The following is a 21920-nucleotide window of genomic DNA, read 5'->3' as shown; positions in this document are numbered from 1 at the left end:
CAGTTGCTGCAATACAATCTGTTGCAGATGAGATGGAATGACGGTTAGGAGCTCGGGCCCGTCGGGGTGCAAGTTGCGGCGATACAGGATGCCATTTTGTAGTACGAACATGTGGAGGGATGGGTCAGACGGAGTAGAGAGCAGGCGTTCGATAATGGGGCGTAACCACTCATCGCGTCGTTATACAGCGCCAATGTCTTGCAAGGTTGAGAGCGAAAGAACGCAGATCGGTGCGACATCCACTAAACCATCCGGTACATTGACGGGATGACGAGACAGGCAGTCGGCGCCCTGATGTAGATGACCCGACTTGTGTATGTGTATATGTATGTGTATGTGTGTATGTGTATGTGTAGACGACCCGACCCACAGTGTATGTGTATTCTTGCAGCCGTAGGGCCCAGCGACCGAGGCGTCCGGTGGGATCCTTGAGGGAGGAAAGCCAACAAAGGGCGTGGTGGTCGGTTGTAACTGTAAATGGTCGACCATATATGTAGGGTCTGAACTTGCCCACCGCCCAAATGAGGACGAGGCACTCGCGCTCAGTAATCGAGTAATTGCGCTCGGCGGGAGAAAGGAGGCGACTGGCGTAGGCGATAACGTGGTCGTGCCCACACTGGCGTTGAGCTAAAACTGCGCCGATGCCATAGCCACTGGCGTCAGTGCGGATTTCTGTCAGAGCGGAGGGGTCAAAATGGGCGAGAACAGGAGGTGCGGTAAGCAGCGTGATGAGCTGCGAGAAAGCAGACACTTGTTCAGAGCCCTAACGGAAAGGAACGTCTTTCTTCAGGAGGTCAGTAAGGGGACGGGCAACATGAGCGAAATTTTCCACAGACCTGCGGAAGTAAGAGCAAAGGCCCATAAAGCTGCGAACATCTTTGGCACAAGTTGGTACGGGGAAATTCTGCACAGCATAAACATTAGCAGGGTCGGGGTGAATGCCTTACGAATCGACGGGGTGTCCGAGCATGGTTATTTGGCGGTGACCAAAGTGGCACTTGGATGAGTTGAGCTGCAAGCCAGCGGTGCGAAAAACAGAAAGAACAGATGAAAGTCTTTCAAGTTGAGTCGCAAAAGTTGAAGAGAATACGATGACGTCATCCAAGTAGCACAAACAGATGGACCATTTCAAACCACGCAAGAGCATGTCCATCATCCGTTCAAAGGTCACCGGGGCATTGCACAAGCCAAAAGGCATTACCCGGAACTGATATAGGCCGTCTGGTGTGACGAATGCGGTCTTTTCACGATCCATTTCATCCACGGCAATTTGCCAATATCCAGAGCGAAGGTCTATAGATGAAAAATAAGTGGCACCGTGGAGACAATCCAGAGCATCGTCAATAGGGGGAAGGAGATATACATCTTTCTTGGTGATCGTGTTTAGATGACGATAGTCAACGCGGAATCACCAGCTGTTATTCTTCTTTTTGACGAGAAGAACAGGGGACGCCCACGGGCTGGAAGAGTGTTCAATAATCCCTTTGGCAAGCATCTTGTCAACCTCGCTCTCGATAACTTGTCGCTCAGAGGGCGACACCCGGTATGGGCGTCTGAGAACAGGTGCTGCATCGCCGGTATTTATTCGATGCTTCACGACCGTAGTTTGAGGCAAAGGGCGATCGTTCAGATCGAAAATGACGGAGTAGGACTCGAGGAGGCCACGGAGCTGTGCGGCTTGTTGGGTTGAGAGGCCCGGTGCAATCATCTTTGTAAAGTCGTCGGTCGGGACTGATACAGAAGGCGCAGAATGAGCAGTGGTCGAAGACGGCGCAACAGATAGAGCAGAAATTTGGCACTCGTGCGTTGGTGACAACGTGGCAAGAGACATACCTGGAGGAACTACTTGCGGGCACTGTCCGAAATTCAGGATGGGAAGACATGTCTGATTGTCCGCAACAGAAACGATGGTGTGTGGGAAGGAGACATTGTGAGAAAGCAGGACTGACGTCGCGGGAGTAAGGACATAGTCTCCGTCAGGTATAGGTGGGCTGGCAGGGATGAAGGTTGCTGCAAGAGATGGCCGGCGTATAAAATCCGCGGAACAAAGCTGAGCTGGAGCTTGAGCAGGAAGGTCAATGGGAACAGGTAGAGGTAGGTCAAGTTGTACAACACCGGCGGAACAGTCAATCAGAGCAGAATGGGCGGACAAAAAGTCGAGTCCGAGGATCACATTGTGAGGGCAACGTTCAAGCACACTAAACAAAGCGGACGTGTGACGATCGGCGACACTGACAAGAGCAGTACACATTCCGAGCAGAGCCGGAGTTCCACCATCGGCGACCTGGAGCAGTCGAGTCGGAGCAGGAGTAAGCACTTTCTTCAAGCGCGTTCGAAGCTCCGCACTCATGATGGAAATTTGGGCTCCAGTGTCGATGAGTGCTGTAACGGGCAAACCATCCTAAAGCCCCTAAACCATCCACGTTCACCTCCAGAAGGTTCCGATTAGTAGGCAGGGTCAGCAGAGGAATTTCAGGCCGGTGTTCTAGAGCAGCGTCACCTCCAGGAGCTGCCCCAGTTAGTTTCCCGTCGGAGAGCGGCGACGGTAAGCTGGGGATGGAGAGCGACGCAGCTGGGGCGAACGGGAGCGGCGACTGTGTGGTGATGGCGATCGGCTGGTCGCAGTGGCTCGAGCGTTGTCAGGTGCGTCTTGAACCTCGGTGGAGAGTGATGGCGGGCGAGGATTCAGTGGGGAACGGGGGTAGGCGGGAAAGCTTGGTGGAGAGTGGGCTGGCCAGGAACTTCTACAGTGGCGAGAGATGTGGCCCACACGTCCACAGTAAAAGCAGATGGGTCTATCGTCATGGGTGCGCCATTCGGCCGGGTTGCGATAGCTCGGATATGGACCGTATTAGCTCCGGTGAACCAGGGCAGAGGCAGCAGACGCAGCAAAGTCAGGACGGCTGGCGGAGCAGATGGATAGAAAACCTACATTGGCAAGTTCTTGGCGAATGACCAACTGAATGAGGGACACAAGCGGCCGGGAATCGTCAAAGCACTGCGTGACTGGCGTGGAAGGAGACGCTGCTTCGATTTCTCGCCGAACGATACGTACGACGTTCTTGCAGGAGGTGGACTCACGCGGTGGGCAATTGTCTTCGCACGTCGACGAAGCTGCGGTATTAGGTAGACGCGTAAACTGTCGAACTATGCGGCGACTCTTCGCGTCTTCAAAGCGGCGACATTCGTTAATGATCTCATTGACCGTTGTGATGTTCTTATAAACAAGCAGGCTAAACGCGTCGTCCGCGATGCCTTTTAAGACGTGGCTGACCTTGTCTGCCTCTGCCATATTGTTATCTACTTTGCGGCAAAGAGCGAAGACGCCCTGGATATACGCCACGTAAGATTCAGTGGACGTCTGTACACGGGTCCCAATGTCCTTCTTCGCAGCACGTTGGCGGCCGACGGGTTTGCCGAACAAATCTCTCAGATTCTGTTTACAATGGTCCCAACTCGTAATTTCTTCTTCATGTGTTTCGAACCAGACCCGTGCTGTTTTCTTGAGGTAGAATATTATATTAGCCAGCATAAGCGTGTTATCCCACCTGTTGTGTGCGCTGACCCGTTCATAATTCTGTAACCAGTCATCGACGTCAACGTTGTCAATACCGCAAAACATGCCAGGGTCGCAAGGCTGGGCCAGGATGACCGTCAGTGGCGACGACGGGGCCGTGGTTGAACTCTCTCCTTCGCATGACATGGCGGCCAGGTTACGTCCGCTGCGGAGCTCCGTCTTCCTCAAGTGATTGCCCCTCACCTCCACCAATGATGTTACGGGAAGGAAGAAGCGGTCGTCTATTTAGAGATGGCTTTTAATGGCTGAGCCAAGAAGCGTAGAGCATCGATACTGCTAGAACACTTCTTCGTCGTCTCCAAGACCACCATCAGCGTCGTCTTCTTTCCACATTACCGACTGTGAACATATAATTGCCCCTTCCGCGTCATAGTCTCAGAAAATGGGTCATGGCAAAAGCAGGTATCCTTGTTTCTCCAGCAAAATTTGAGTAGACTACCCATTGACGACCCGTCAATGGGTCGTCAATCATGTTTAACCAACCCACTTAACAAGTCATGCGTGCATCGGCTGCAAAGCTGTTTTCATTGTCAGCTCAGCCGCCTCAATGGGGCAAGTTATCCTCACCATGTGATCGTATCTGTTGCGGAAAAAATGCTCAAACAGCTCAAGCAACCTAGCGTTGTAAACCAAGGTCGAGCAGGCCCTTCTCAAACCAGGTTTGCCATCATTCCATATGTTCACGGCATATCTCACAATCTCAAAAAAGTAGGTAAACGAGCTGGTGTTCGGGTTATATTTTCCGCTCCGAAACGTCTTGGTTTGATGTGTGCCAAAGTGAACGCTGGAAATCGGGAAATCAAACAGGTGTACGCAAAAAAACATGGGCAGAAACAAGTCAGATGTGTAAAGAAAGTAGTTTATTTGTTTCCTTTGTCGTGTGGTTCACCATATGTAGGCCAAATGGGCAGATGTCTGAATGACAGATTGCATGAGCATCGATATAAGATGGAAAACCAGCTCTCCGGTCATATAAGTGCGCATTGTAAGGCTCACAAGTGCATCCCAGATTTTGATAGAACCTGTGTTTTGAACAGAGCTGATGATCAAATGACAAGGTAGATATTGGAAGCGCTTGAGATCAAGAAGCGTGGTGTTGATTGTATCAGTGAAGCCTCAGTTCCTCTTTCGACAAAGGAACTGGCGTATATTGAGAGCGACACTTAGAAGTTATTCTGTATCTTGGCTTCCTTGTGCGATGCAGATGACTGCCCTGTTCATTCTTGTTGTTTTGATCCTTGACAGCAGCTATATATTACTATGTCAAGAAATAAAACACTCAGTTGTTAGTGCGCCTACGTGCTTGTCTCGTGTCTCCTTTCTTCGTGTGTTGTTTTATTCGGTGCCATCTTTGTAATCATCATAAGAGCAATACATATATTGCATAAGGGCATAACGCAATGCATATATTATTGCATAAGAGCATATATAACAATGGCGAACATTATAATATAATATATAAGGTGAACTTGTGGCCACAAAACAAGTGACACGCGAATCACAACGATAGGGGTGAACACAGTCGGCGATCGTCGAAGCCCGAACAACGGGCGAAGCGCGTCGGCTTTTACATATCGGTCGTCCGAGGTTCCAGTGCAATCGCTGGGGTCCACATGGTTTCCAGAAGCTACTACACAATTCGTGTCGCGTATGAAATTTGATTATATAAGGTTGGGGGAGGACATACACGACAGACAGAATCAACGATAACATTCGCGTAACTTCTAAATCCTGCACAAGCGCCCCGCGCTAAGCAAAATGGAGTCCCCGAGAAAATAATAAGTACCCGTGTCATTAATATGCGAATACAAGGGCGCGCCGCGAAATGTAGAAAAATATATTTAGAACTGCATATTGTTTCTTACTGCCATAGTGACAGCATTCGTCGACGGTGTGCAGCAAGACCAAACAGCATAACGAACCAAATGCCTCAGCAGAATGGGAGGTGCTTGCCTTTTTCCATGATTGAAGGAAAACAGGGGACCCACTGTCATCGTGAAAATTGAGGAATGATGTTTCAGAAGTAAAGCCTGGTAAAGGCAGATCACATATGACTTCATTTCGACCTGTCTCCGTAATATCTTGCCTGCCAAAATATACAAAGAACATCGTGCTCGTGAGGCTAACATGGTGGCTGGAGCTTCATAGACTTTTTATGTCGTCATGACAGGTTTTGGCAGCGAATCAGTCCGTAAGACCGGATCAAGACTTGGTAAGCCGCGTATAACACGAGATGTCTTTGGACTTTATATTACGGTCGTCTTTCTTGAAGTATCCAAAGCGTAGAACTGCGCTCCAGAGATCAATCATTTCTCGACTACTGAACATGGAATTGACGGTCTAAGCAAGTGAAATTAGGGGCAACGTTTTGTGGCACAAGAATAATTTCACAAGGTGTGGCAAAAAGGACTGTCCTGTTACCCTTACTGTTCCATGTTGCCATGAATGGCCTGCACGAGGCGCTGAAAACAGCGTAAAAGTCTGTCCGTTTCTTTATACACGCCGATGACATTTGTATTTGGTTCAGCAATTACCAGCATCAACATCTGGCAATAGTAGCTCAGAAGATAATCCTGGCCGCACAGGCTGACCTGGCGACAGAGGGACTAGAAATAACAGGGGACAAATCACGCTTTGTTCTCTTCCCTGGAAAGCGCTGATATGCAGCGAACTTGACAATCAGCATCGGAGGCTTAGTATTGGATGCATAGGCAGACAAGGCAAGTGCGTTTTCTTAGTGTCGCACTCAACTACAGGATGCAATGGCGGCATGCCATGAATACCATTGTTTCATCACTTCTACAGCGTTTCAACGTGATTCGGAGAATCGTTGGAGCATATTGGGGAAGCCATACGACATCACTGACGTAGATGCACACAGGCTCGGTAGTCACCCGAGTGCTTTGTCAGCCACCTCTAATGTCGCCATTCAAAACTCAGTACATCATCTTGGAATCACTACACGAAAAAGGTCTTAAAATTGCTTCTGGCGTAGTACACAACAGTGAATGAAAGCGCCCTTATGAATCCCGACCACTTTCTCTGCGCCTGCTCGATTATCAAAGACTACCGATGCAGCTTCGCCACTTCAGCGAGTGAGATATTGGAATAACTCTGCACCAACGCCTCCAAAAAGAAACAGAATCCCATGCTTTCATTTCTTTCAGTACTTTCAGAGCGCTTGGTCTTAATGTTTCACAGAGAAGAGAGCTACCCCCGTTGTCACTTCAGTCTGCAGAATGTCATCTCAAGATTTCTGGCATTACCAATAAGCGCACTAAACCTGTTGCGCAGGCTAATGCCTTCGTGTTCGAGCAATTTGACGAGGCGTATGGACACTGCGAAGTATTCACGGTGGTACTGCTGCCGCGACATGGGAGGCTAGCGCTTGAGCTTCCGTGATACCGCCCATGCGACCCTCATGGGCCGCCTGATTTGAGCGAGTTATTTCTACGGCGGTAAGGGAAACTATACTAATTGAAGCTGCTTTGCATAAACATGTATTTTGCCCAGTTCAACTGGAAATGACATTGTCGGACTGAAAGCCAGCATTCCAGGTCTTGCAGCGGACATTTGCCTACGACGTTCTTTACACACGAAGATGCTACGCAGTTGGGGATTTGACCTTGAGTTTCTGTGGCTTCTATTGCACATTGGTGTGTCTGGAAATGACGTTCTTGGGCGCTAATCGCTATTGTACTGACCGATAGTGAGAGCGCCTCAAAAGACGACTGTCGTGAACCACTTTGACTCCTTAGGGCCCACACTATACCAGCCATGGATCCCCAAGGGACACAGCTGATCAGAGTCTTCCTTACTACACCGTATTCGCACGCGGTCAGTGACAGCGCCAGCGTGGTGACACAAGATGGGACTGTCGCCCACACCACCGTATTCGTTCTGCCATGCTTGTGGTGACAGAACATTACTTGCTAGAGTGTCCATTCAGAATTGACGGAAGAGCGCAGGACTGTCGCCCACACCAACGTAATTCGTTATGTCAAGCTTGTAGTGACATAAAACATTACTTGCTAGAATGCCCATGCAGAATTGAGGAAAGAGCTGAGACGCAGACTGAAACACAGAGTACCTCCGTGCACTATCGTGGATGAATTCCAGTTCCCACAAAGACATTTTATTTTAAGAAGAGAGGTGTTTTACATCTGTCTGAAGATATTTTAGTGATAGCCACCTATCCGAGGAGAGGTGTAGTTGAGGAAGTAATTATAAACATCACGATTAGTTAAAAGAAGCAGATAGTATGGTGGTACCGTTCTACGTCCGCATGCTGCTATGAAGTGTTTGTCCTCATGCATGTTTATCGCCGCACCTGAAAAGAAGATACCCGGGCGGAGAAATTGCACAGGCTGCCTACGACAGCTTTCTTGTTCCCTGGTTTTACAGCCTTCATTTTATTTACAGAAAAATGGCTAAGCTCATTTCCTCATGTTGGCAAATTTCCGCAATACAAAACGCAAAGTATCATTCCTCAAAACTTATGAAAAAATTATGTAGTTTCGCCAGGGTTTGCGAATGAAGAAAATAAAATTTATCAGCTCTAGGGAATAGACAATTTCGAGATCCAGCAAACGCCAAACAGTACCGAGGCACAGTTGGCCTGGGAATTTTCTAGATAAATTACTTTTCATTTTTTATCCGTGGAAAGAGCCAAATGAAAAATTAGGCGCCAGTAACAATGGCATCTCATTTTTCACGGAACATGTTATCATTGAAGCTTTCACGTGCTCTTGCCGAGCTTCAGCACAATCTGCAAGAGCTTGTACCCCGGTTTAGTCGGAAATATTACCATTCCTTACCATACCAATCTATTACACTCGCACATTCATTTAGAGCAAGCACATTTCATTTCGATTCCAGTCACCTGCTGTCAGCGCAGCCTGCACTGGGTTGCTAATGTGATGACGGAACACCTCACGACAAAGCCATAGCGAGCGAACACTGGAGGCCTACATTCGACAAGCGCCGACTGAACTTCATTGCACCTGTTCTTTTGTTCTTCGAACCACTTCCCCCGCCTTTCAAAAAGATCATTCACCACTGAACGTGCTGTAACTTCGGGTCTACAGCAAACCCGCACCATACGCTATTTCAACAGATGGTCGAATGACGATCGTAAATGATCCTTCTCCAGTGTGCCTTTCCGTGACACCTCACTAACAGCCCCGTCCCCAGCACCACTCAGAACAAATACCTATCCTGGTTTCCCTGTGTTCAATAAACAATTGTGCAGAACGCCGTGTAGAATAACTTGCTAACCTGTTGTTTACTGAGAAATAGTTACCCTGAATACATTGCCTGAAGGGACTGAACGTATCATATACGTCTCTTGCTTCTTTTGCTATTAAAGGTTTAGCTAATTTTGCGCCTTTCAGAGGTAGACTGCGGAAGTAGGGCAATGCGATAAAACAGAGGCAGCACTGAGTGACAACAAATCTTATCCTTGGAAAAGAAATAGTTACGTTCAATGAATGCTACAACGAGAATTCAACATAAAGCTAAAGCGCAAGCTTACCGTTGAGGGCGAATAACAGATAAGTTTGTTTAATCTTAGCAGAAGTCCAGCTGGTGAGTGGACTTCTGCACGAAGGCACTAAACCCGGCATGTGATGTAGCATTATGCAGTTCCTGTCGTCGAGGAAATGATTGCTAGTCTAAAAGGGGGGGGGGGGGGGGGGGCGCTTCAGCACGTTGCGTTTGCAGAACGCGTACAACCACGTATCCTTCAACGAGGCATCACGCAAGCTGTGCCATTAACACTGACCGTGGGCTATTTTGCTATAAGAAACTTCTATTTTGTATAGCCTCTGCACCAGCTATTTTTAAAAATAATATTGACGCAAAACTCCGTGGGCTACCAGACGCCCGAGCGTACTTTGACGACGTGCTGGCGGCAAAGCGTAGCAGTGACGGTGGAGAGGGAATAAAAGAAGTACTAGAATGGTTCAGAGACCATGGCGTTACACTTAGAGCCGAGTAGTGCAAGTTTCGACAACCTTCAGTCCCGTACGTTGGACATCGTATAGATCGAGAGGGCCTACACCCCACTGAAACATAGATAATGTGATGCAAGCCACACGGCCAAGAAATGTCAGCTAGTTGCACTCGTGTTAGGCGTGGTCACGTATTACAGATGGTTCTTGCCGTACATGGGTACTGTGCTCTCTCGCCCAATGGAAAAAATGAAGTGCTTTGGCAATGACTGCCGCCGTAGAAGATAGCATTAGGAAAAGCTCAACAAGGCTTGAAAAATGCCCAGCCTTTGAATTATATTGACCCTAAGAAGGAACGGAAGTTAGAATGTAACGCGTCTCCATACGATGAGGGTGTAGTTTTTTGTTTTCGTTTTTTTTTTGCTCTGTAGGAAACGAGCATATATCGATTGGATTCAGCACAAGAACGCTGACGAAAGGCGAAGAAAATTACTCTCGGCTCGAGCGAAATGCACTAGCATCAATTTATCTCGTCTCCTTTCCATGATTACATTCTACGTCGGCATTTTACCACAGTCGCCCGCCTTCAACTCCTGCTGAGACAGCTGAGGCCTGATCGCCAGACGCCACCGATGGCTGCTGCTCGCATTCAACGATGGGCACTGTTTATGGGTGAATATTAGTACAAGCTAAGGATTCTATAGTGCCTGGGCTCGGCGGCTGTGCACCAACGCAGCCCGCTAATCCAGTTACTCTTGCCATGAAGGCGTTTCAGCGCGCATTCGGGCGCTCGTTGCTAGCAGCCCTAGTGACGGCTTCCCCGGAACCCCTTCTGCAATATCGTGCTTGGTCAGGTTATAGTGAAGCTAGAGTCTAGTCAAGTGAACATGACCGTACTGCCTGTCACCCATCCCTAATGCGCGCCTCTGCATTTTCAACTGCACCGCCCTTCAAGTCCTTGAATTTCATCGGGAGCAACAGACGTGCGTATTCAATGGCACCACTGCAGAATATGGTGGTCCTCGACGAAGCGTGGCAGAACATATCATCAAAATCAACATTCCGGTCAACTATAGAAGAGCAGGCAATACCGGTGGCGCTCTGTGGGCTCAGCGGCATTCCCCGGCATGAACTTATAGGGTTCAGTGTTATGATCAAGCAGAAGTAACGAAACAAGCTTGGCTGAACTCGACGAAACGAAGTTTTACTGAAATAAATGAGTAAAAAACGCGGTGATTTCTCTCTAAGTTTGACACAGACGGGTTATTTTTCGAGCGTACACTCTAAAGCTTTCGCATTAAAGCACCTAGGCGCCATAGTCACATCCCTAGCTTTATTTGGACGACACTACACGCCACGCCCATGCATGGAACAGCCGACTCAATATTGCGTGGGTAGGGGCGGCGGTGGTTGCTGTCGTCATTTCATGGTTTATGCGACAGATGGCTGAATTAGCGGCAAATACAATGCCACGGTAGTTTCGGATGTAGGTAAGTTACAATTTTAGATTCAGAAGGATCGAAAAAATAATGTATCGATTTTACGAACTTTCTTGTTTAACGAAATAATTGCAACGTGGTTTAACTCCGTTAAATGAAATTTCTTCTGCATAGCAACTGCCCTGCCATAAAAATGTCTATTGTACTGTTAAGCCCAAATCGAACATATTGTCTGTAATATTTACGAACTCACGCAGTTTTCTTCCAAACGTGACGGTTTTTTCAACCTTATATTATTATCCAACAGTAATATAACGGCCATAACCGAAACTTGGCTAACAGAGAATATACCAGATGCAGAATTGGTAGCTGATTTACCGGAATCCCTTATTTATCGAAAGAAGCAAAGGTATGCACCCGTAGGTATCGTGCTCCATAGCAAAAAGCACTAGTTCTGAACTCGAAGTATTAGGGCTAATTATTCACGCTTCCCCCCATATTATCAGTCTAGATGCTTGCTACAAGCCTCCGAATAATCTTCCAGATTTCACATTTACACTTAATAAGAGTTTGAGTTACCTCACTAGGCAATACCCACAGGCAGAAGTCGTCCTTGTTGTTGATTTTAATGCTGCTCAAATAGACTGGAGCAAGGACGTAGCCTTAACCATGGGCAGTAGCCCGCCAGAGATTTTGTTGATTTCTGCCTTGACTTCAATTTAGGCCCACTTGTGTCCCAACCCAAACGCGTTACACAGGACACTTCTAGTAGCTTAGATCTCATCCTATTCACTAACCCGGAAAGTTTACGATCGATAACGTAGCTACCCCAAGTCAGCGACCACAAAGTAAGTCGCGCCACATTTTTGTTTCCACTCGTAAGACACCACTTAGTGAACAAAACAAACTGCCTGTACAATAAATGCAATTATGACGCTATTAATATTTATCAGAGCGTACTTCTTACTTTCGTGAGGTTATGTTCTACGCACTCTACTAATGAAATCTCGACCATATTTAAAAACAATCTAGTGGATCCCGTTAATAAGTTCATGCATAATAAGTCCGCGGAAACCGAAACAGCCGTGGTTCACAAAAACACTTAACAGGCGCAAAACAAAAAGAAACGTCTCTTCCGCTCAGCCGAACTAAATGGACACCGCTCTGCTTGGGGGAAATATTTTTGCCGAAGACGATTATCTGAGGGCTAAACAGAATTCTAAATTCACCTTCTTCAGCGATGAACTGCCTAAAATGCTTGTGCACAGTCCTCGTCGATTTAAGCAAATATTAAGCCCTCAAGAGGCGCGCATGATCAGCGTGGTAAGTGCACATGGCGAAGTGGTCAGCGACAGCGGGTGCGCTGACATTTTTAACGCAGCCTTTTTCTCCGTATTTACAAATGAGATTTCAACTCGAGATCTTCCCACATCTACTAACAGAACTGAGCGTATGTCACCAATTATATTCTCGACAGATGGCACCACCTCGATCATTGATGAAATGAATCTTTCATCGTCAGTAGGTGTAGATGATACCAACTTAAACTAAAAAAAATATTAAACGCGTATCTGCTGCGTACCTGATTTTGCTGTTTTCGCACTCTCTACAGGCACCTTACCATCCGATTGGAAAGTGGGCAAGGTCGTTCTCTAAGTCAGCCAAGGCACGCACCCCAGTAAATTATCGTCCTACATCATTAACTAGTGTCCCCTTTAAAATCGTGGAGCAAGTCGAATAGTTGCGTAACATGAACTTCGTAGATACACTCTGCTTTTTTCACGCCTGTCAACATGGATTTCGAAAAGGGCATTCTTGCGAAACGCAGTTGGCCATTTTTCTTTACGACCAGCTGTTAACTTGTCAGTAACCTTGAGACTGATGCCATATTCCCGAATTTCGCAAAAGCATCTCACACGATTCCTCATACACGTTTTGTACCAAAACTGTCCGTTAAATTTACACCCCAACATAGTAAAGTGGATTGAATCATTGTTTACTAAACGCTCTCAGTTCGTTTTCATTAAGAACCATTATTCTAGCAGACGTCAGGCATCGCGCAGGGATCCGTCTTAGGACCACTGCATTTTTTATGCGTTATATACGATCTACCAACGCATGTATCATGCAAGATTCGCATGTTTGCAGATGACTGTGTAATCTACCACACAATTACCAACCCTTTCGACCACACATACACCCAGAACAACCTTAATAATTTACAAGAATAGTGTAATCACTGGCCAATTAACCTAAATCCTAACAAATGTAAACCTGTTTATTTCCCTCGCTGCCGTATCCCCTTCAGATTTACCTATCCAGTCACTAATTTTCCATAAAATCAGTCGAATCATTCAAATACATCGGTGTGACTCTAACTTGTGACCTGTTCTGGCGCTTGCAAGCTACTAACATCATCTCAGCTGCTAATAAATCATTGGAATCCCTTAGAAGACATCTACGTCAAACTTCACAACAAGCAATACGTTCGCTTATCAATCATTTGTAAGATCCAAACTTGAGTATGTATCTCCCATCTGGAACCAGCATCAACCTTATATCATCAATGCACTTCAGAAGGTACAATATTGTGCTACTGAGATTATTCTTCAGATTCGTACGATATCAGCATTTCATCGTTGAGAGCGGTATCTAACTTGGGAACGCTTTCTTTCCGTCTACAGGATGCCACCCTCTCTCCCTCCCTCCCTCTCTCTCTCTCTCTCTCTCTTCGGGTTATTTTTACAGTGAAGCTGTACATTGACGCGTGTACTTGTCTTTATCGGGCGACACGCTTCACCGCCTAACAAATGTTATCGCACAGCGCAGGACGCGCTTGCATGTGTGGGAAGTTTCTGGAATGTTATCGATGGTTCCATCCACTGTCTGTGACCGAAACTTGTGTAATCTGATTGCATGTGTACGCGACGCGAATAATGTAGAACTTTGTGGAAGGCGCGCGGGTCCCAGCGATTAGTCTGGAACATTCGACGATTGATGTATAAAATCCGACGCGCTTGACCCGTTGATCAGATTTTCGACGATCGCAGACTGTGTTCTCCGCTCTCATTGTGCTTTAAGTGTAGCCTGTTTTGCGGGCACAGGTTCGCCCAATAAAAGCTAGTTTTGCCTTTCATAGTATTGTTACTGTGTTATTCGACGTCACGGCCACGTGACAATATGGCTATGTTGTGAAAAAAATTGCGTGCGTCTATTGAGCTGATTATATCTAGATTTCCTTCCCATACGTGGGCAGATCCCGAACATAGTACAATACCGGGCCGACCCGCGGCGGAGGTGCTGTAGGCATTAAGCATTCCGGCAACTTGCAAAATAACTTTAATATACTAGGTTTAAATACAACCCGTATCACACATTCGGCTGATAATAAGAGGCACTGTACTTCGACCCGGGTCGACCACATCTACCTTCGTACCGCCCTCTCTTTGTCGGCGCTTCCAAGCGCTTGCGTATCTGCTTTCCTTTCCTTCCGCTCTCCCGTGGTGGCGGTCCCGTAAGCGTGCGGCCCGCCAGAACCGCGAGGCGGAAAGAAATGCGAACCGTCCGTGTGGCTCCGATCCCGCACACTAGGAATGTTTCACCGTAGCAATGGCCTGGTTTCCGAGGGAGTTTGTGAGGAACCAATTGTGTGTGGCCTGTGTTGTGTGCAACCGCTTCTGGTTTTCGAGTGACCTCACGACCATTGCGGCACTGCGAGACGTCGACCAACGCAAGATCACCTTGGCTACGGTGAAGCAGTGTGTGTCCTTGGAGTGCGGTGGCATGCGCGTCTGTTCTACGTGCTGGGATTCGTTAGTAAAAGGTATCATGCCGCGTGTTGCAACAATACACGAGTATGTATACCCCCTGGTGCCTCATCATCTTTCGAAGCTCAACATCGCCACTGGTCGTGTCTCGCCTTCCATTTGTGTGCATACGGCATTTGACACACGGCAATGGACAGTTCGCAATTAAGGGGACCACATACACAACTTTGCTCGTGATTCACTTTCACAGAGTCGAATGACACGGAATTTTTTTTTTAAGTTCGTTGAATCATCCACCGTATATCACGCGCCCTTCATACATGTCTCGTCGCACCGGTTGTCCGCTTCAAGTTGCATGCGCATGTTCCCGGACCACCACTTTTCAAGCACCATTTTTTATTCGAGTAGAAGTATTTTTATTCGAACAGCCTTCCACACGCCATCGCAGCCATCAAAAGCCCACCTGCCTTTACAGAAGCTGTTGCAACCCATGTTACAAAATGAACAGCTCTTTCTAATATTTATTTTATTAACCATCCCTTGTGTAATATCCCTCCAATGGTTCCTTTAAGGTAATGAAGTGAAGAGAAGGGAAACAGCTACTGACAGCAGGTGCCGTATGCAGGCTTCCAGTACACGCGACGGAACCAGTGACGAAAAGCGACCTACACGAGTACGGTTTTTCGTTGGAAGCTATAAAAGAAGGTATAGTAACAACCCACGAATTACTGCAGCTGTCTACCAAGGATCCGGTGTTTGCCCGCGTCATGCGCTACTTCCTACATGGGTGTCCGTGAACGGCTAAAGCGATGGAGCGAGCGTTGTTCCCATTTTTCGATCGCAAGCTAGGACTATCACGGGCCCACCGGCTAGTCTACTGCGGAAGCCGAGTCGTGACACCGTCTAAGGCGCAAGAGAGAATGCTGCTACATCAAGCACACCAGGTTAAAGAAATCAGTTGTGCGGTTATCGGTTTGGTGGCCGGCACTGGACAGGGACATCAAGGCACAAACTGGTTGCAAACTGCATGCAAAAACTGCGTGCAGTGCCTGCCCTTGCCCGCAGAAGCCCCACCAGTAAGTTGACCTTAAAGCGCTGGCAGGTGATCTCGGTTCCACATAGATGTTTCAGGGCGGCTACAGGCCAGATGATACTGGCGGTGGCTAATGCACACACGCAGTGGAATGACGTGGTCCCTGTGAAGCATGCGAGCACAGCTTATACTATTTGCTGTTTTGCGGTGTACTTACTTTGCCGATCCCTGCCGATATATTATGCGCTTTGATGAAATTGACGTGTATTACCAACTAGCCCACCAGTTCGTCCTGAGCAAGTTCATTGGGAAGCAGGTTCTGTCGCTTCTGTGTGCCGCCCATAAGCGTCTTGGAGACTTGAACACAATTCACAAGCCAGGAGTTTGTGACGCTCGTAGCAAGAAACACTAATGTGCCCCTACGTACTGCGCCATTCGACCGCCAATGAAAGGCGTGATGACTAACGGCATTAAGCTTTGCCGCAATTTCCTGCGACCAAACAGGAAACGATCTCAAAAAGTGCAATCTGCGAAGCCATGGCGCAGTATCGGCTACCATTACCTGCGGCAGGTGTCCAGCTCTGGCGACGAGTCCCGATCTTCCGGGCAGCGGCGCGCGGTCCCAGACCGCGAAGCAGGCCGGTATGGCCGACGCCTGGCTGGGCGTGTTCACGGGCGTCGCGTCATCCGCACCACCGTCTGGACCGAGACCGCCTGCGCTGCTGCTGCTGCTCGAACTGCTCGAGCTGCTCGTGCTGCTGTCCTTAGACATGCCACCTGAACCACCACCGATGATCGATAAACACAGCGCGAAAATGATTGGCATGAATGTATATGGGTGATGCAATTCTACAGCCTCCGGTTAGTGCAAAGTTCTTTCTATGTTGCCATGTCTACGGTAGTTCATACGTCTTATTCACTTCTTTATGCAGCTATCTTTTGCACAGCTTTGCACACACATATTTGTATGACTCTAAAGTCTGCCATCGCTTCAGTGCGAGGTCATGTAAACTGTAACCGCATTGCTGTACAGGCAAACATTAATCCGGTCTGCGTGGGTATGCCAAGAAAGCGTGCACAATCACCACACGTGCACAATTATTGGCGCAAGACACTTCTTACGAGGAAATCACCAACTTGGTCGGCTATCAATCCTATAAAATTAAAAAGAGTTCTGAAAAAAAAATAGAAAGCGAACGCATAAACGAAACATTGAAAATGTGACGCTAAGCTATAGATAAATAACGAGTTTGATGCAATGGGAAACTTAAAAGGGATATTTAAAGAAAGCACTGAATGAATGTATGTTGTCCGACCCTTGCAATATTTGTTTTCTCCTAACCGCGGACTTACTGGTAGAAATCGGTGATTGAGCAATGTTTAGGCAATTGCCGCGCTATAGCCGCACTCTACAAGCTTGTGAAGCTGTCGACGTGATTGCAGGTAAAGCCTCTGACGTATACAAAATGTCAGAGCGAGCCATGGCGCTTAAAAGGACGCTTTAGCTTGGGTCCAACTCTGAAACCACCTATTCAAATTCATGCAAAACGCAGAAACGCTTTTCTGAGATAACCCCTAGAGCAATTCTAATAAATTTTTTTGCATTTTAGAGAAAAACCTAAATTCTAGTGACTGTTGGAAGCGGAAATTTGATTTAGGGCCTGAATGTTTTAATAGAAATTTTCAAGAATTTGTAAGTTTGAAAAAAAAAAAATAGAAGCACGAAGTTTACTAATTCGTAGCTCTGCGCCAAGGACTTATATCGCATTTCTGTAAACTGTACTTATTAGATCATCCAAAGCGCACCAACTGGATACAAAAATTTATATATTAAGTGAATTTCTAACATCGTTTACGAGCGTCTTGCGAAAGCTCTATTCCATTTTTACTCGTTTTTATAGCCATGTGTATACCCTATCAATTTCGCCCGCTTTAGATTTACTATCATACGCTATTTTATTGCGAAGTTACAGAGTTGTAAACGTGATAACCACGTTTTCTGAAAATTTGCAATTTCTGCCAATTTTTGTTAATAAATTGACATAACTATGAAAATGCGCAACGAACAATCACTGTATTTTGGCGTTTCCTTTTAAACGCAACAAACCGCACCAAACATGGCGCAGTGGTTACCAAGATAAACGACTTTTCCTTCCCCATGTATTTAGATAGGAGCACCCGAGCTAAAGTTTTCCGTCAGAGGAAGGTTGAGCAGGAGCCCAACTCCGATGCCACCTACTCAAATTAATGTAAAATGCAAGAATATCTTCATTAGAGAAACATTGTGTTGATTTGAATGAAATTTGTTGCATGTGAGAGAGACAGTTAAATTCTACTCACTGTACGAAGCAGAATTTCGATTAGGACATTGCATATTTTGGGTAAACTGCTGAAGTTCCGTAAGTTGGAAAAAGTAACCATAAGTTTACTAATCAGCAATGCTGCCTCAATAATAAATATTTTATTTTTGTAAACTGCACCTGTTAGAGCATCTAAAGCATACGAATTCGATATCAGTGAATTTACAACTTATGTGAATTTGGCTCAATGTTAACAAAGGCATTTCGAAAGCCGTATTCACAAATTGGTGGTATAACTCCGAGGAATGCATAGGAGATCAATTTTGTTCGCTTTCGAGGTACTATTAGGTGTAGTAACAGAATTGTTAAATTGTTTTCTATTACCCGCAGCGATTGCTTAGCGGCTATGGTGTTAGGCTGCTAAGCACGAAGTCGCGAGATCGCATCCCGGCCACGGTGGTCGCATTTCGATTAGTGCGAAATACGAAAACACTAGCGTACTTAGATTTAGGTGCACGTTAAGAACTCCACGTGGTCCAAATTTCCTGAGTCCCCCACTACGGCCTGCCTCATAATCAGATTGTGGTTTTCGTACGTAATACCTCGTAATTTAATTCATTTACCTAATTATTTTTATTTTCTATTCCTCAGTCAAACAGTTGTAATGTTGATCGCTTGCTTGTATAAATTCTTAGATATTCAATAATTTTTTTATAAAAATTTATGGCCTAAATAAAAATTCCCTCGCTACAGTCACTATAATTTATTTTTCTTTTAAACGGAACAGAGTTAATAAGTTTCGGTGCCGTGGTTGCCGAGAAAATTGATTTTCACGTTTCCGTATGTTTAGAAAGGAGCCCCCCCAAGCAGGAACGTCTTAAGGCAGACAATATCGGGACCACTGGGGCCAATACTCGGCTGATGATGCCCAGCTATGCTTCATAACGTTCGTTGTAACCGAACTGAGTACAGCACAGGGCTGTTATAAGCAGATGGTTATCTTTTTGCGGAACATATTTGTTGGTTAACTGTTCATATTGGCTTAAAGTTCGCTCTAAGTGGGATTTTTTTATGTGGTCTCGTGAATGGAAATGTCAACACAGCATGCCGTGTACAGGGCAACTAGCAGAGCACAGGAATGTAATTTCTAGTAGCGACGTTTCCTCAGTGTTACACCTTTGTTCGCAGTCTCTGCTGCGCTATTGTGAAGCGGTTAAAAAACGATATCCACAGTTGCGCGGCGTCGCGTCTGATTTGGAAGTAGATACACCTTGAAAACACTATTAAGGGAACATAGACAAAAGTGCCGTTGTCAAAAGGACTAGACGTTTCGGCTTGCACAAGGAAGCCTCGTTCACTGAACCACAAGGCTCAGTCAGACATCGAACTTAATTTTACTTGAGTGATCTGTTAGAGGCGCCTTGAGCAGGCAGACGGGAGATCGTCGTCGTTGTTTGTTTTCTGGATAGTGAGTGATTGGAGACATCGCCACTGCATCTTTTCCTTGGTCCTAATTGAACATTCACAACGCTTCCGTCGCTCTGTTAATCCTGGTGCGTACCTCCAGATCCTGGCGTGATGCAGGCGGCCTGTCGCCTTTCATTGGGCTCTGGCGGCGACTCGGTGAACTGTCTGATGCCCGGGTCGGTGCTGCCTTCGGAGCCCGTGGTGTGGCTGTCGTCGGGCGCGTCGTAGTGCATCAGCGCGCCGCCGGCCGACGCCTGCGACGAGGAGCCCGGCGGGTGCCGTCGGGCGTACTCGTACGCTCGAAGCAGTTCGTCCTGGTTGGAGGAGCCCGATGTCAGGCTGTGGCTGTTGGCGGCTGCGTTGGTCGGAAACCGAAATGCTCAAAAGGAAAAAAAAAAACGAAAACATGAGATTGTGGGCCAGTTTTCTGCCTAATATAATTGCCTGGTCGACGAAAATCGAGCTCGTGGCACAGAATATCGCAAACGTTAAATATTCTTTCACATTTAATACGGTGTACTTATATTTATGAAAATTGTGATTAATTTTCTAGCTGCTATTGGAGTATAAATACTGGCTACGCTTTCGGTTGAGTGCCAATGGTGGTAGAAATGTCACGCAATATTTCGCGCTCACAAAGAAGTTCCCATCGCAATATGGCATGGTGCAATGGATATCAAAGTCTTATTCTTATAGTACGCAAAGAGCCTAAATGAGTTTACACTTTGAAAAGTTCAACGCCCTATTCCTAACAATGCCCCTGAATTGTAACACTTACTTTCTAAGAATCCCGTAATGATACAGATGGTAATATACTTATATAATTATTTTCCTTCCACTCAGTTCTTTCTTTTTGTGGATAGCTCAACACTGATGTTCTTTTAAGTTTTTGGTTTTCAATTTGCTGTGCCATGGGATATATATCTTTATTTTTCTTTTGCGCGTGTTTGACCTACTGAACAATTATTTAGTTTGAATAATTACTAGTTTTTTCCTATGCTGCTCTTTGTCATATGTGTTTCTGAAATGTATAAAATGTTTCATCGTTGTGCAAGTTATTGTAAGTCACTTTTGCTGTCACACCCAACGACACCAAAACACAGTCAGGCGACTAGCTTCTCATTTAGCTTTTGGTCGTCGTCTATACGACTCTCAAAGCCAAAAAGAACTGAAACGATAAAGTTAACAACCGCTGACTTTTATCTTTCGGTCTTTTTTTCACTAAGTGTTGTACTACTCTATGCCCGGTTTCTTTTCTTTTCTTACAACTCTGCATCAAATTTATATTTTTCAATGCCTTGCATTAAGTATTGAGGAACCTTGTGCTCTTCCTTTTGTCAATACTTTCGCCAAAATGCTCAATGAGCGAAAAAACCGGCACCTGTCGTCTGTTGCTGCGAAACGGCAGGTAAATTCACATTGCCTCCTACGCGACGTGACAACCAGGCCTCGACGGAGCAAAGTGGGAGAAAAGGTACGCCTGCTGCATAGTGTGGCTACACAATATGCTTGCTTTGAGCGCTTACCGTGACTATGGCTGTAAAACTCTTCTTTTCCGTTCTTGCTGCACGTCGATGGGGCGTCGAGGCTTCCCTGGCAAAGAGACGAGAAACAAAGAGATGTGAAAAATGATGCGTAAGAACTTGCTCTATTTTAACGTGACCTCTTTATGTAGAGTCTGCATTTTAGGTTCATCAGTACCGCGAGTTTAGGCTGCCATAATCTGTTAATTTTGTTCAATGGGACGTGAAGTAAGATGCTCTTACAACGCATAGAGCCAAATAATCTTGTTCAACCAATTCGTAGAAAGAAATCAAACTTTTCTTCCTATGCTGCGCAACTACGGCTGATTTACTGGTGTTTTGGAGGTAAGATAGCTTTCGCCTTATTTCGTGGTAGGGCTCTGCATAATGTTATTTTCAAGAACGAATAGCGCAGGAAAATATTGCCAGAAGCCAAACGAATCGAATATAATATACTTTTCAAATAGTTGTCGAATAGTGAACATCCATCTTGATAATTAATACAGGACGATGTTCACATTGTGGGGAATTATAAAGAAAAGTTATTCCGCTGTTACTTTGTTGCAATCTCCGGACATGAAAGCTGCGTTACTGCCGTTGCAAGCATGCGCAGGTTGTTTCAACAGCCAAACCAAACGCTTTCCTCGTTCATGGGAGGTAACTTTGGTTTTAAAGCGAATGTCGTTGCCTACCGCAATAGGTTTTCTTTATCTAATTGACTGACGACAGACCAGGAGCACGCAGAAGTCCAGAGTGTTTCTGTGGAGCCGAGCTAGCCTCTTGAATGTAGATAACCGGGTGGGGAGAGTAGTGCTGGCATCTCCGATTGGTCTGCTTCCCATTGCTTAGCTTGCGGTGGCTCA

At 46.3% G+C, this 21920-nt stretch overlaps 1 protein-coding gene across 2 annotated transcripts in view; it reads right to left on the bottom strand.

Annotated features, from left to right (window-relative positions):
* Positions 1–21920, bottom strand: part of LOC126529843 (cell adhesion molecule Dscam1-like) — a 1068543-nt gene that overhangs the window by 331623 nt on the left and 715000 nt on the right. For both annotated transcript variants that reach the window (XM_055070116.2, XM_055070117.2), the window contains exons 38-40: positions 21061–21127; positions 19629–19889; positions 16330–16544 (exon numbers count right to left, since the gene is read on the bottom strand). In XM_055070116.2, coding sequence (XP_054926091.1) covers positions 16330–16544; positions 19629–19889; positions 21061–21127 — 543 coding nt within the window. The remainder of the gene's footprint in view (positions 1–16329; positions 16545–19628; positions 19890–21060; positions 21128–21920) is intronic.

The sequence above is a fragment of the Dermacentor andersoni genome, chromosome 5, assembly GCF_023375885.2.
Source record: "Dermacentor andersoni chromosome 5, qqDerAnde1_hic_scaffold, whole genome shotgun sequence".
Lineage (NCBI taxonomy): Eukaryota > Metazoa > Arthropoda > Arachnida > Ixodida > Ixodidae > Dermacentor > Dermacentor andersoni.
This window is presented reverse-complemented; position numbering and strand designations above follow the sequence as displayed.